The 16,776-nt window shown below is 37.6% G+C and overlaps 1 protein-coding gene across 2 annotated transcripts in view; it reads left to right on the top strand.

The window, feature by feature from the left end:
• Positions 1–16,776, top strand: part of KLHL29 (kelch like family member 29) — a 440,315-nt gene that overhangs the window by 323,615 nt on the left and 99,924 nt on the right. For both annotated transcript variants that reach the window (XR_014024652.1, XM_081314123.1), the window contains exon 5: positions 15,767–15,905. Coding sequence is in view for 1 of the 2 variants with exons in the window: in XM_081314123.1 (XP_081170249.1) it covers positions 15,767–15,905 (139 nt within the window). In the remaining variant the exon portion in view is untranslated. The remainder of the gene's footprint in view (positions 1–15,766; positions 15,906–16,776) is intronic.

Genomic DNA, 16,776 nt, shown 5'->3' with positions numbered 1-16,776 from the left:
TGTATGAATTTGTATCCAAAATGTCTGATCTTTTACTGACTTCCAGTGAAGACATGATGTTGATGAGCTGGACATGCCTGAAGGACCAGGGACAACATTATGGTTGAAATTGGTGGCCAAAGGACACGTTCAGGTACTCTAGAGAAGAGGTCCCCAACCTTTTGGGCACCAGGAACCACCGGTTCCATGGAGAGAGATTTTTCCACAGACCGGAAGGTGTGTGATTTTGTGTGTTGCCTGCATCCCACGGATAGGACTTTACTTTGTGCAGACCAGTTACTAGCGTGTTGCGGCCCAGTAGTGGTCCACGGACCAGGGGTTGGGGAGCCCTACTCTAGAGGTGCTACTCATGAGTAAACTGCAAAAACCAGGGGTGAATGAAATGGCTACAAGTGACAGGATTCCGTCTAGCTCACAAACATAATGCAGCCTATATGAACATAAAACTCAGCTAAGTCTCATTTCTTAATCACCATTGGAGTTGCTCTGTTACAGGTAGTCCTCAACTTACAACAGTTCACTTAGTGACCATACAGGTGAAACTCGAAAAATTAGAATATCGTGCAAAAGTTCATTTATTTCAGTAATGCAACTTAAAAGGGGAAACTAATATATGAGATAGACTCATTACATGCAAAGCAAGATAGTTCAAGCCGTGATTTGTCATAATTGTGATGATTATGGCGTACAGCTCATGAAAACCCCAAATCCACAATCTCAGAAAATTAGAATATTACATGCAATCAATAAAACAAGGAGTGTACATAGAACAATATCAGATCTCTGAAAAGTATAAGCATGCATATGTACTCAATACTTGGTTTGGGCCCCTTTTGCAGCAATTACTGCCTCAATGCGGCGTGGCATAGAAGCTATCAGCCTGTGGCACTGCTGAGGTGTTATGGAAGACCAGGATGCTTCAATAGCGGCCTTCAGCTCTTCTGCATTGTTCGGTCTCATGTCTCTCATCTTTCTCTTGGCGATGCCCCATAGATTCTCTATCGGGTTCAGGTCAGACGATTTTGCTGGCCAATCAAGCACAGTAATCCCACGGTCATTGAACCAGGTTTTGGTGCTTTTGGCAGTGTGGGCAGGGGCCAGGTCCTGCTGGAAAATGAAGTCAGCATCCCCATAAAGCTCGTCTGTGGAAGGAAGCATGAAGTGCTCCAAAATCTCCTGGTAGATGGCTGTGTTGACCCTAGACTTAATGAAGCACAGTGGACCAACACCAGCAGATGACATTGCTCCCCAAATGAACACAGACTGTGGAAACTTCACACTGGACTTCAAGCATCTTGCAATGTGTGCCTCTCCATTCTTCCTCCAGACTCTGGGTCCTTGGTTTCCAAATGAGGTGCAAATGAGGCCTTATCTGGACCTGGATGCCTTACGTACAGTCACCCATGCCCTTGTGACCTCTCGCCTAGACTACTGTAACGCTCTCTACATGGGGCTGCCCTTGAGATCCACTCGGAAGCTTCAACTGGTGCAAAATGCAGCGGCACGGACACTTTTGGGAGCCTCCCGATACTCCCATATCACACCTCTCCTCCATGCGCTGCACTGGCTTCCGGTTGCCTTCCGAGTGAAGTTCAAGGTGCTAACAATGACATACAAAGCCCTACATGGCATGGGTCCGGACTACCTACGGGAGCACCTTCTGCCAATGTCAACACCCCACCGTCCTGTGCGCTCCCACAGAGAGGGCCTCCTCAGGGTGCCACCACTCAAGGAATGTCGGCTGGTGGCCCCCAGGGGGAGGGCATTCTCAGTGGGTGCGCCAGCCCTCTGGAACTGCTTACCAACTGAAATCCGGATGGCCCCCGACCTCCGCACCTTCCGGCGCGACTTAAAAACTTACCTTTTCCAGCAGTCCAGCCTGGCCTGATAGCTCTAATTGGGGTCCCAGTTTGTTTTGACTATTGTTTTTTCAGTATTGTTTCATTATGTTTACCTACCTTACTCTGTACACCGCCCCGAGTCCCTCGGGAGAAGGGCGGTTTATAAAAACAAATAAATAAATAAATAAATAAAAAAGTTGCTCTCATCAGAAAAGAGGACTTTGGATCACTGAGCAACAGACCAGGTCTGTTTTTCTTTAGCCCAGGTAAGACGCTTCTGACGTTGTTTGTTGTTCGGGAGCGGCTTGACAAGAGGAATACGACATTTGAAGCCCATGTCCAGGATCCGTCTGTGTGTGGTGGCTCTTGATGCACTGACTCCAGCCTCAGTCCACTGTGAAAGTCCCCAACACTTTTGAATGGCCTTTTCCTGACAATCCTCTCCAGGCTGCGGTCATCCCTGCTGCTTGTGCACCTTTTTCTTCCACACTTTTCCCTTCCACATAACTTTCTATTAATGTGCTTTGATACAGCACTTTGGGAACATCCAACTTCTTTTGCAATTACCTTTTGAGGCTTTCCCTCCTTATGGAGGGTGTCAATGATGGTTTTCTGCACAACTGTCAGATCAGCAGTCTTCCCATGATTGTGATTCCTACTGAACCAGACTGAGAGACCATTTAAAGGCTCAGGAACCCTTTGCAGGTGTTATAGCTTAATTAGCTGATTAGAGTGGGACACTTTGAGCCTAGAATATTGCACCTTTTCACAATATTCTAATTTTCTGAGATTGTGGATTTGCGGTTTTCATGAGCTGTACGCCATAATCATCACAATTATGACAAATCACGGCTTGAATTATCTTGCTTTGCATGTAATGAGTCTATCTCATATATTAGTTTCCCTTTTAAGTTGCATTACTGAAATAAATGAACTTTTGCACGATATTCTAATTTTTCGAGTTTCACCTGTACAAAGTTACAACAACACTGAAAAAAGTGACTTATGACCATTTTTCACACTTACAATCATCGCAGCATCCCCATGGCTTGACAGCTGATTCACATTTATGATGGTTGAAGTGTCCAGGGGTTCACATGATCACCTTTTGCGACTTTCTAACAAGCAAAGTCAGTGGGGAAACCAAATTCACTTAACAACTCACTAATTTAATAACTGCAGTGACTTACTTAACAAATCTGGCAAGAAAAGTCAAAAAATGGAACAAAACACACTTAACAAATTTCTCACAAATTTTGGGCTCGATTGTGGTCGTAAGTTGAGAACTGCCTGTACTGGTTTTGAAATGTTACAAACCCTCCGGACAGCACTTTTGATGGCATTCACTTGGTGAGATTCTTTCAATCCTAAACAAAAGAAATTTCAAGTGTGATTTTAAGGACTTAGCCAATTTGAAAAATAAACAGCAAAAGGGTGATTAGAGTGTGCATTTTTTTAAAGCTATAAATGGATTAAGGGTCTAGATGGACTTGAAATGGGATTTTAAATTTAATTGAACGAATCCTCCTGGTAGGAAAATGACCTGTATTTGGATTATGAAAAAAACAACATGACATGGTGATAACTTTAAAAGTTGGAAGTAGAGGGAGTTAAAAAAAAGTAAGATTTCAGTTAAAGGAGAAAAACATCTGTTTTTGACTTGTTAACACAGAATGGAGCAAAATACATTCTTTTTTTCTTCTTCATATTTCTGTATTTTTCTTTTCTATTCTTTTTTTCTTTCCTGCACTGTTTCTTATTTTTTGTAGTTATTTATTTGTATAGAGTAATATTCAATAAAATTATTTGAAAGAAAAATAACTTTTTTTGTCACAAGTCCATCACGCTTGATAAAAATCCCCTTATGTTTTTCACATTTAAATTCTTCCTCTTTCTTTTCATGAGAAAGATGATACACCTACCCATGACTGACAAAGATTGTGTAGAATTCACCTACCATCCGGATGTTAGATCAAATTTCTACCATTCTGTGTAATACAATGCAGCGTACAGCTTCTCCTTTTAAAAAAATTACCGGAAACATGCATAGTTATTCCAATAGTGTTTTATTATTTTTAATAAACTATATATTTGGTCCTATATTTTTACGACTCTTGTCTTAGGTGGTAAATGTACAACTTCTATATTACTGTAGCATAGATCTTATAGGTAACATGAATTGGTTGATAATTTTTTATATGCACATTCCTGTTAAAATATGAGTGATCATCAGTCTGAACATTTGACTGCTTAATTTTCATAGTTCCCTTTCTTAAAGTTTAAATAAATAAATAAATAAATTAGTTTCACAGAGATTTTATAGATACAAGAATTATTTCTGGCAAGGTCAGAGACCAGCACCCTAAACCAGACTAATCTGTTGTCTTATTGCACACAGAGACAGGCAAAAGAGGCTCAGAGATTAAACCTTGAATTCACTATTTATTCAGATTGCATGTTATACTTAGCAGTTACTGGTATTCTTTCATAACAGCTTTCCTAGTTATTATAGTAAACTTTACTCATCAGAGACCTGCCTGAAAACTGCCTGCTAAGTTTAAAAGCAGATAGTTGAAATGTGTGTGTGTGTGTGTAGATATATAGATATATATGTATATGTATAATCTGCTAAATAATATGAATGATCAATCAGTTTGAACATTCGACTGCTTAATTTTCATAGTTCCTTTTTTAGTTTCATTTCATTTTTGCCAAAATTCATTGTCCCCATGTGTACGGTAAATACTACTTACTTGCCTTGTCATCTTACAGTATTTATATTCTCCGAATTATTACTGAACTCCCAGATTAAGGGTCTTCTGAGATATATTCTTCCTCACCTCATGTAACATATTATGAGGCAATAGTTTTCTGTTCATTCTCCATTTTAAACATTTTTAAGAACAGTATACAACTCTATGAATATGTTTCCTGTTTCTAAAAAGACATAGAACTCTTTTCTTAGATTGGCAATAACATTGAGTGTAGGTTTGTGTGAGTGCGGGGGAATTGGGGTTGTTTTTATAAACAAGAATCTATGCTGTGTTTTTCTACCATGCACACAATGCTTCATCTTCCGAAGACCTAGGAGATGCAAGCACATTAAAGCTAATCAGTCTGCTTGGAATAGAAGGGAACGGGGGAGGTATGCCTGTCATTGTTGCATGAACCCAGAGCTTTGATTGATCTGTTCAAATATTAACATGCCTAGTGGGGTAGCCCACAATATCCTCCAGGCCTCCCAATATATAAATATTCATATAATAACATCTGCCATGCTTGCATATTTACTATTCTGCTAACTTCCTGTTGTTTTTAATGGGAATAAGTAGTCTCTTTGAGGAAATTCCAAAGGAACTAAAAAATTATTTTCCCTATAAGTACCTGTGATTTAAGAAGTCCTCTCAACATTATTTTTAAACATCTCTTTTCTTATATGACAAAGACATTAACTATTGCATTTCCCACATTCCAAAGGTAACTGCACCTCAGCTTCTTCACTCCATAAATTATCTCTTGGAACATATGGAACAAACCTGTTAAACTCATAACAAAAACATCTTATTTAACAAAAACATCTTTTTTGTACTTGCTACCAAACACATTTTAATCCAACAAAATCTTATGTATTGCCAAAGCTCAAATAAAATATTGTTAACGGTCTTTTTATGCCTATGGTAGAAAATACGGATATATCCCTGTGGCCCAGATAGGATCTTTCTTTATGTCCCATTTTTGTTCCATCTTGGAACTCAGTAGAGACTATACAGTTTTTGCCCACACACTATCCAGATCAACAACTGGTTCTCTCTCTTTGAGCTGAGATGCCATCTGTATTGTTGAAGGCAAATTGTATATATTTGCACTTTTAAAAAAAAATTATTGGGAGGAATAAGAGAGATGATTCTGTCATTATTAAAATGAAACTGGTGAAATGTCCTAGAAGACAATGTATGTATGCTACTGATTTGGACACATATTTATTCTCACACAGCATTATCTGAAAATATTTGCATAAATAAAGAGCATTCATGAAAGTCTACAGCCTATGTTGCTTTCTGCATTCCTTCCCTCATTTAGCAGTGAAGTAATTCCTCATGTTTCCAAGCATTCTTGGACCATATGGTGAGCATGTATGGCAGTCCCCAGGACTTCAGTCTCTGCAACAATATTTGGTGAAGTAATCTTTTTTTCCCCTTTGTGCGGTAAATTATACAAAATAGGGCTATTGGTTACTTCTCAGGGGACTGGCATGGCTGAGAATAAGGTCCCTAGGCACTATTGCTGTTGTTGTTGTTTTGGCTGTGAGGACATTTTTTATATCAGACTGAGGAAATAGGATTTGTTTTGAGTCCTGTACAGCATTTGGAATGCTTCCAAGCAACCAAGAAATAAATCATTCTGGATGGTATCCTAAATAAAATAGAGCCATTCATTTCATCACTATTCATCATAATGAATTCCTGTTTTGTGCATTTTTACATAAATACATTATTAGCATATGCTCTAGTGAAGTTTTTTAAATGTAATTGATTTTTAAGGCATGCCTTACTCTACGTATACATACCGTAGAATTCTTTTTCCCATGGTGATACTTAAGGAGTTTTTTCATGAATATTTTTGGAAAATGAAGCCCTTTGGAAAATGAAATTAAGAAGTATCTACCGAACAGTGGAGGCACTGCTTCCTTACTAGTGTGCTTGACCAATATTACTTTCATTTAATGTACGGAGTTGCCATTTCTCTTTATTTCATTGTTTTCTGTGGGATGCATCCCAATGGACTGAGATTATCATCCCATTCTCTCAACAAAGAGATTGGTTTCTTCCTCTGCCTCCTCCGCCTCCTCAATATCCCTTCATAGAGGAAGAGAGTTCCAAAAAATAAAATAAAAAATGCATTAAAGAGTGGAAGGGGTTTTTCAAGGGACTTGCAGGGAAGGAATAGTAAGCTGAAGATGGTGCCACTAAAAACAGAGCTGACTATTATGGCGGAATGAATAGCCAGCAAGTAGAAAAGGTCTTCAGAATTTCTCTCCAGAGAAGGAGAGGACTTGAGATTGCTGTCGAGTGCTCCAGTCAGTTGTTCCTTGTGAGTCTCCAGTGGCTTTAAAGATCTGGGAGACAAGGGAATATTAATTGCAAGAGTGTCTGCCTGTATAGATAGAAAATGTGTTTAAAAATTGTTATAGAAGATGAACAGCTTTTGCTGGATGGGACAGACTGACCTAAAAGTGGACTTGAAAGTGACAAGCTGCAAGAATGATATGGATGGAGATGCTATCCTGAATATATAGATGGAACTGGCTGATGTCTTGATAATTAAGAGATATATAAATAACATCAATTAGTGCAGGTTTGAGTCCCACCAGGCTCAAGGTTGACTCAGCCTTCCATCCTTCCGAGGTAGGTAAAATGAGGACCCAGATTGTTTGGGGCAATAAGCTGACTTTGTAATAATGCCGCTTGGGGGGGCAAAAGCCCTAATAAGCAGGCATATACATAGAACGAAGGCTATTGCTAAGCACATTGATTTGTGCTTAGAGTGTAAGCCGCCCTGAGTCTTTGGAGAAGGGCGGGATATAAATGGGATTAAAATAAAAGAGTGACCTGGATAACTTTCCTATGTTGGATTTACAAAAGAGACTTGAAGAATTTTGTGACAAGGGACAAAGAAAAAAAAAAGAAAAGACATTAAGTTCCAAGACATTATTTGAAGGGGCCAAAGATCAAGATTGTTAAAAGTAAAAGTAATATAAAGTTGGTTTAGTTGATCAAGGTTAAAATAGATACATTGCCATCTTTGGTAACCCTTAATGAACTTTTGTTGATCAGGACTGAACAATGAGGTGTTGAGGATTTATTTATATATAAGAGATAGGGTACGGGAAGAAGTACTCTTTTGCTGTACTTTTTAAGAGAAGGTGATAAGTTAGTAAAACTGCTTATATTTGTCATGAAGGGGGAAATTGTTTATATTTTTTTTCTTTGCTATATTCTTTACTTTCTTTTCTATTTTTCTTTCCAGTTATTTTCTTCACTTTCTACTTTTTATTTTTTAGTTTATATTAGTTTCAATCTTTTTAACTGTAATTTTTAATAAAATTACTATAAAAAGAATGGAAGGCATTTTTTTGTGAATATTTGAAAAGCAATTAGAGAACTTATTTCCTACAGACCTTGCATGTATAGATTACTTCTCTGTTTTCATTCCAAGAATATATGAAATTTCTTCAAGCTTAACAGCCAACTAAACTGTTAAATTAGTTTTTTTTTGTTTTTTGTTTTTTTTTTAGGAAGAGCTCCTTCTTACTCTGAATCTAGCAGCTATGATTGGGATCAGGCCTCTATTCGCTTAATTCAAATTAAATTATTGCCAAAATGTGTTTATGGGTGCCAGTGTTTTCTTAGTTTTAATTATGTAAAGCATAAATAATAAAAGGCAGTAAAGTTAGCATGTTTGCAATATTACAATGATTCTCTTGCATCTCTACTTCTGAAATTTACATGGCTTTTTATTGACTTTAAAACTTATGAATTTCTCCTAAGACTGAATAAAATCAGGCCTCTGTTTTTGAGCTTCTGTTGGAATTATGCCATCTCGTGTTTAGTTGTCTGTAAAACAAGTTCCCTTGTTGCAAGAAAAGAAATATAAATAAACAAGCTGATGGCAATTCATTTATTGCCCTATTTAGCTATGCCTTAATGGTATAGTTTTGCTTTTCTTATTTTTTTTAACTTGTATTTTTACAATAATGCAGATCCATGCGGATCATTTGAGATCATGTAAAGATCTGAAATCAGATGGCATTGATATGTTGGCAATAACCCAGTGATTTTATTTTATTTTCTCAAATTCTGGTAAGGTCCTGGAAGTGTTAAATGATCTCTGAATATCATCAAGAAATTAGATGAAACCTAATGAACATTAATTTATTCACACAAAATAGAAGTGTTGCTGATAAAAAGGTTGTCTCTTGGAGTCAGTTTAATTTGTTTTAGACAGAATTTCACTCCTTAAAGCAGACATGTCAAACACAAGGTCCAGGGGCCAGATCTGGCCCGTGAAGTGGTTTCATGTGGCCCGCGAAGCCATCCTGGAAACAGTGAGGGAACGGCCCCCACTTCCTTGGTCCTGGCCCAGAGACCCTCCTTCTGCCAAAGACCCGCAGATCTGTCCCACTCCTACCCGGGCCCCCATAGGCACTCTTGATGCGAACGATGTAGAGCTGGCCATGCCCACCCAGTAGGCCATACGCACTCTAGCCACGCCCACCCAGTAGGTCACGCCCACCCAGGCCATACCCACCCGGCCCCCTGAGGGCAACCGCAATGCTGATGCGGCCCTCAATGAAATTGAGTTTGACGCCCCTGCCTTAAAGAATCAACTTGGTTTAATTAAAATTTGCCCTTGGTTTTGGATATGACATTTATTGAAGGAATCTCCTTCTGCCATCTAAATACACTTAATTCTCCTTGTTCTCTAGCAAATGGCCATAGTTTTCCATGAAAGAGGACCATCCCATTTATAATAAAATTATGTGTTATGCATGACCAAAGGTGTTCATATGTGTTTGGTAGGTTATTGACTAGAACTAATTTCATTAGATATATGTTTGTTGTTGTTTAACTTTGTTGTTGTTTAACTACATTTAGTATTCTGTTTCTATGCTCAATTCAGAGTATCCTTCTATCCATATGGCTTTATATGAGTCGTCACATAAACTTTTAGAAGGCTGTTTTCTCCCTGTGAACCTCATGAAATCTCCAAGAATTCTTTTTCTGGATAGCTTTACCTTTGGAATGCAATACAGTATATATCAAATTTGGAAAGAGCCTTCTCAGCTGTGCCACCCTATGGTGGCATAATTTTCACAAAGAGGTTCATCTGACATTGAGGCTTATTATTTTTTTCACACCAGGTGGCCCTTTGTTTCTGCTTTTAAATTGTATCTCACCTAAGTTTTTCCTCAGTCACTGTGAATTACAACTACCTTAACTTTACATCTAGAGATTTTATTATCTCTTGGTAGTAAGCGGCAGACAAAACAACTTTCTGTAAAGTATATGGTTTGAATATAGTTTAAGTTGCCACTACCTTAATATGAAAGAGTCAAGTGGGTTTATTGTTATTAAGCCAAATTTAATTTGTGTCTTGTGTTTGAAGGCCAAGTGAAGGTTTGGAGAATGGGCGTAGATTGGGCGTGCTAGTGAAACATAAAACCTTGAACAATTTGCTTAATATAATTGTGGAGGCACATTTGCTCTTTCCACAAAAAATACCAGGGAAGCCTCAGAGTCAGTCTTCTCTGTGGAGAAGAGGGAAATCTTCCACTTCTCTTTCCCTCATGTACCATTTGACATCTTTCAAGAAATGTTTCATCCTGTTCTAGTGTGAAAATTTTGGTTAATAGATTCTGGAACAGCTTCTTAGACCTAGACCTGACCTGCTGCTTAGTTTTTGTAATATTGACATTAGTTTTTGAATCTTTCCAGTAACTTTACACAACTGTTTCTTGTAGTTATACACAGTAAGATTGTTTGGCATATATTAATCATAAGATCCTCCAACATTTTTATTAAGCAAATATTGATTTTCATTGTTAACATTAATTTCTATTCATATTAAAGAGGAAGGAGATTGTGAGCATGCTGATAGAATTGATGTTTTCAGGAGGTAGATTTATATATTAATATGATTCATGCTTAGTTTGAAGTCAGTTGTGGTCATGTACAATGATTTGCATGCTATACAGTACATAAAATCTGATGACCTATGTTCAGGTCTGCTTCTTCCAATAATTTGTACGTCAGAGGTGCCCAGAAGCATAACCATAATACTTGCCATTCTAAAGGGGCATCTGTATTAGTGGAAATGATGGATTAGACATAACTTTGTCTTTATGAAGGCATCCAAAGAGCCATGTCAATTGGAGCATTTGTGACATCTGAATTAACACTGTGGTTACAAGCAGAATGGTACATTCAAAAGTAAATATTAATTCACAGCTTCCTCAGTCTGATGGGGGAATTAGTAAGTAGAACATTATTTTCATATTAGTGTTATTCTTTCACCTACCTGCTTCCTTCTATTTTCTGAAGTCCATATTTGATGGGTGAAAATATAACAACTAGAGAAAAAGTTCTTCTCCATTTATAATAGATACAGGTTGAGAATACCACATATGCTTCTCAGTATGCAGTTCTATCTTAGTCAAAATGATAGCAACTCACTCTATTTAATTTTTAGTTCATTTGCTGAATACAATCTGCTCAGTACTTCACAGTATGGCAGCTGGCAACTCTGATAAGTATTCATACATTTAAATTTTGAAACCACTAGTATGATTAAGGGCTAAATCATAGTGTTATTGTTTGCGATTACTACAGCTAATATTGGTCTTTACACTTAAAAGGTTTAATACAGAGGCACAACAGAAGCCATAGTGTAGAACAATAGAAGCTCAGTCCATCTCTCCTTGAAAGTCCCTGGGACTTCATATCCTGGCTCCACCTCCTACCCTATTGCAATTCTTATTATTACCACTTAGGACAGGGGTAGGCAACCTTGGCTCTTTTATGACTTGTAGACTTCAACTCCGAGAATTCTGGGAGTTGAAGTCCATGGGTCATAAAAGATCCAAGGTTGCCTACCCTTGACTTAGGAGAACCTCATCAGGTATTCTCTCTCCCCCCCCATTGTGGGAGAGAAATAACCCACCCACCCTCACACACAGGGTCACTTTCTGTCAACTTCTAAGTAAAAGAAATACAATACAGCAATTGCTATATTTAATTTGTGCCCTGATCTATTTGAAGGCCAAGTAAAGGTTTGTAGAATGGGCTGTGGATTGAGCAAGCTTGTGACATTCAAAATCTTGAACAATTTCTATAGCATCAAGGCTGCTACTAGAGGTATCAGCCTCTAGTAAATAATAAATTTCGCAAAGTATGGGGGGAGACAACTCAGCATTATTAAAAATAAAAGTTAAAATTGCCGAGAAACCCTTTATAGCTTTAGATATTAGAATTCAGGTAATCAGTGCTAGAAGAAATAAATTTCCAGGGATTCAACATCTGTAAGAAAAGGATCCAATATCCTTAAGTAAACCTAACAAGTCCAGCAGACCATAAAAATGGCACTGATCTACCACCAATAAGGAAGAAATCAATATCACAGATTCCTTAGTGGTTGGGTTGAAAATGACAGAAAATACGAAATCCTGAAAGGATGCAGACAAGACAATAATGACTGCAACACCAAACAGAAAATGAAGATTAAAAATCACACTTATGTCTATCCAAGTGCTACGGTAGGTTAATCAGATTTTTCTTCCGATTTCAATCTACTTGGACTATAATCTGGGGCCAGAGATAATGGTGTCAGCTTTCCCCTTCTCTCAGCTCATGCTTGAGAGAAGTTGTGTGTTTAAACACAACCAGCAATTGAAGTGGCAGGGAGGTTGCAGTGCTGTGAATACCATCTGGCTTTGATAAACAACAGTTATAAATAGAGATTTCATACACCTTTCAGTTTTGTCAAAAACTTTTTTCCCCTCCCAGATACCTTTGAAATGGGAGGTGTTTTGTCAAATTGCTAAGAATCGCTTCTGACTACCGAGAACTTTGGCTAAGTAGTTTCATCCCCAATATAGCAATGCCATATATGTGTGTGTGTGTGTGTGTCTGTATACACACATATACATAGGTATATAAGTACACATTCAGACTATATATGTATACACAAACATGTGTGTGTGTGTATGTATACACAGACACATTCACATACACAAATGCAAACATACTAGAGATTTGCTTCTTGAAATCTTCCTTTCCGCAAATAGTTACTCTGAATGTTTGTGTGCATAAAAGAGATGACTATTGTTTGATTAGTTGTTAATGTAAGGACTTCTTATTAGCACCTATATCAGGACACAACTGAAAGATATGTAAATATAACGCTGACGACTGAAAGACCGTTTACCAAAAAATTTACAGATGTTATATGTACAGTTTGTTATACTCTGTCCTGTCATAGAATGTATTTTAAGTTTTTGTTTTTTCTTTCTGTAACGCAAACATGTCAAACACAAGGCCCGGGGGCCAGATCCGGCCCACGAAGTGGTTTCATGTGGCCCACGAAGCCATCCTGGAAACAGTGAGGGAACGGCCCCCACTGCCTTGGCCCTGGCCCAGAGACCCTCCTTCTGCCAGAGACCCTGAGATCTGTCCCACTCCTGCCCAGGCCCCCATAGGCACCCTTGATGCGAACGAAGTAGAGCTGGCCATGCCCACCCAGTAGGCCATACGCACTCTAGCCACGCCCACCCAGTAGGCCACGCCCACCCTGGCCAAACCCACCCGGCCCCCTGAGAGCAACTGCAATGCTGATGTGGCCCTCAGTGAAATTGAGTTTGACACCCCTGCTGTAACGTAAGGTAATACTAATAGTAGTGTTGTAGCCAGGGAAGTTGAATCATGTCCACTTTTGTTTTTAAATGTACATTTAATAAAATTGTCTAAAAAAAGAGAGATAGGAAGAAGTGTTTGTGGAAGAGAAAGGTAGAGGAAGGTATGGGTGTTTATATAAAAATGGAAACTAAGGAAACTAAGGGAGTAAGTATACATTAGTTTTACAAATATACCTTTAATCATTATTCTTTTTTCTGCTTTTTTAATGTTTTCTTTAGTCAGAATAAACTATACATACCCACATATGTGCATGCACACTGAAATTAGTGTTAGGTACACTGTAATTGGGAAGAAAAAATATCCAGATTTTGTGTCAGTTGGAGTTGAGAACCCTAGGTTGCCCTGGTAAGGAACTGTATTCTCCAGGATTGTGGTGTTTCTGCGCATTTCTTACCTTGTCTTTGAGGGAGAGGAAAGATAATGTTAAATTCAGGAATATCTTCTGCAGGGAAAGCATATGTATGTATGTATGTATGTATGTATGTATGTATGTATGTATGTATGTATGTATGTATATATACGTATATGAGAGAGAAAGAATCAGAGATGTCTGTATTTCTATATCCTGTCTTATTACTCTATTCCATTTTGGGGTGAGCCATGTTCTTCAAAGCCCCACACCTGCAAATCGCCCTTGCTTATGCATTTCCACACACATTCCTTTGAAACACTCAAAATCATTCTTTCCTTTTGCATTTTTAAAAAGTATTCCAACTTCCTTTACTGGTTGTGCAAAGTCTCTTTTGCTTTGTGTGTCAATAAACTCTACTTCTTAAAGTTGTCCATTGTTTTGTGAGACAGTTGTGATCTACTTTAATCCTTTACACGAACCAGTTCACGTGCCTTATTTTAGGAAATTTTAGATGAAACTTGTATATTTTATTAAGGAAGGTATCCTTGATTTTCATAGTTTGCAAACATTTGATTCTGTCTGGCCCATTTTAAAGCATGGATGTTCTTGAGCCACACTACTACATTTTTGCTCAGAGGGATTCTGTTCAAGTAGCTCCTTGAAGGACCCCAGATAGTCATGTAGTTTCCTCTTCAGCAGATTTGATGCAGCCTGCTATTGACTGTTGTGCCCCCCTCTAATGATAACCTGGCTGTCTGGAGAATTCTGACCCTCTTTTGCACAGAATAATTAACTTTTCAGACTTCATTGTTATTCTATTTTTTTAAAAAAAGAAAAGAAAAATGTGTGCAGGGTGACACTTTGTTTTTAGATGTTTGTTGCTTAGTTCTGAGTGTAATTGCACATTATCAATATGTAATATCAGTATTGGCAAACTACGGTTTTGATTGCTGCTATTTCTCATTGCTGCTATTCCACAATGAATTTGTTTGTCAAGGCACTTTGGGGGAGTGACCATTATTAGGCAGCATGGCTGTTTCTGGCCTGATTTCCCTTTAGTATGTGAGGGCCAGACACACTTAAAGGTCATCTTTACTCCTATTAGCGCAAATGGAATTAAGCTTCAAGAAGGACAGTATTGTAGCTGTGAGGCTGAAGAAAATTAAGTTCTTGACCTATTGCAAATGTAATGCCACAGCTGGAATATCAGCACAGCTTAATAAGTAATTGCAAATTTTGCCTGTTTACCAAAATTTGTATGTACAATCTGCTTTACAGCCATTCTGGTACTTAGTTTAGAGAATAAGCTCTTGTTTCCCAGTCTGCTTTAAGTGAATTAAGGCATGTTGCTGGTTTTCTTTCCCTTTTTATGCATCATGGTAAGTGAATTATTGCAGGATCCCGTATTGCCTTGGGTTGAAATTAATTGGTACCAGAAACTCAATTGTAAAAAACTCCTCTAAAAACTGAATACAATGAAAATTCAGATTGGAAGAAATGGAAGAAATAGTAAGACTGCCTTTTAATTCTCTTTTTTAATTAAATATGAAATATGTCAGAGTTTTCCTGCTGCTTTTATAATTTTCAAATTGTCATTGATAGGCCTGCTGTTAGCAAAAACCTCCTGGTTTAAAACAACTTACAACAAAACTTAACTTAAGGATTTTTGCAAATGTTGCACTTTTTTCATATTGCTTCATAAATGTCAGTTTGTTCAGTATTAATTCCAGTATATTTAGAAGTCAAATAAGTTGTTCTTGCATTCTGTTTTGAAATGTATTGTTAACTGTTCTGTGATGATGGGTTGTTGCATTTCCAATTTTGACTGATGCAGGAAAATTTATTTATTTTTTCTTTGAAATGTAGGATTTGTTGCCTAAACATATTGTTTCTGACTTTTATATGCATATATTTATTTATATAGTATGTTTGTGATTTCTTTGACTGTCCAACGTTGAACCAGTCTTGCCAACAAAACCATCAAACATTTCCTATTTCTCTACTCTTCTTGTTTTTAATTTTTACTTTTTAAAGAATACATTTTTGAAAAAAAAAATCTCTTAATGGGAAACCTGGCACTGTCTGTCTTCTCTGTTCTGCAGAAATGTTGAAGGAGTTGAACCAGCAACGCAGAGCGAAAGAGTTTACAGACCTGAAAATTATTGTTGAAGGCAAAGAGTTTGAAGTCCACCAAAATGTTCTAGCTTCCTGCAGCTTGTATTTCAAGGACCTGATTAAAAGGTTTGCCTTCCTTCCAGCTGTGATCTGGTCTGTTCTTTTGTAGGACGCATTTGTGTCGCTTTTTTCCTCCCCTCTCTTTCAGGTTTATGAAGATTTGACTCTCCTGTCACAGAGCCAGTAGCCATTCTTTCCACTTACTCTGAATGTATTTTTTTCAAACAAAAGACTCAGATTCATTTCTTACACATAAGCTGATCTGCACAATTCCAGATCTCATTATTTGCACATTTTGGCTGAAGAGAAATGCTCTTGTCATGGAGCATTTTAAAATCAAACTCAAATACCTTAAAAACAGTGTTGATCACAAAACACAACTTGTTAGGATAATAATTAAAAAGGGTACCACTAACTCTTCCTCCAGGCTGCAATAACTAATATGATTAAAAATTGCCACGTTTCCGTACTGAGGATTGTGTTGTATAATAGACATTTAACCCTTTGGACGTTGACGTTTGGGACATCTGATGCTTGTGGAATTGAAAAAGGTGAATACATGACAAATCAAATGTTGAAGTCACACTTTTTTATCGTGACTTTATCAAAACGAGAAATTTAGCTTTAAAAAAATCCTTAATTCTTTCTACTTGATAGAGTAACTATTCCCCTCCTTGACCCAAGTAGTGTGTCAGGCCTGCCATAGTGTCTTTGTGTAAATTTCCATCTTTGCAATTTACTCCCTCCACCTGATTGTAACATTGCATGCTAACAGTTTATTTACCATTACATGGATTATTTTAAAATGTGTTTCCTTCATAAATTCATGGTATTTTTACAGTATTAGCAAATCAACACAGCAAGATTGGGGGAACCCAGAAGAATACAATAATGTTCATGTTTTTACAGTCATCAGCAAATTAAACTGGATCCTGAT

This window comes from Vipera berus (genome assembly GCF_964194415.1).
Source record: "Vipera berus genome assembly, chromosome: 1".
In the NCBI taxonomy this organism is placed as follows: Eukaryota; Metazoa; Chordata; class Lepidosauria; order Squamata; family Viperidae; genus Vipera; species Vipera berus.
This window is presented reverse-complemented; position numbering and strand designations above follow the sequence as displayed.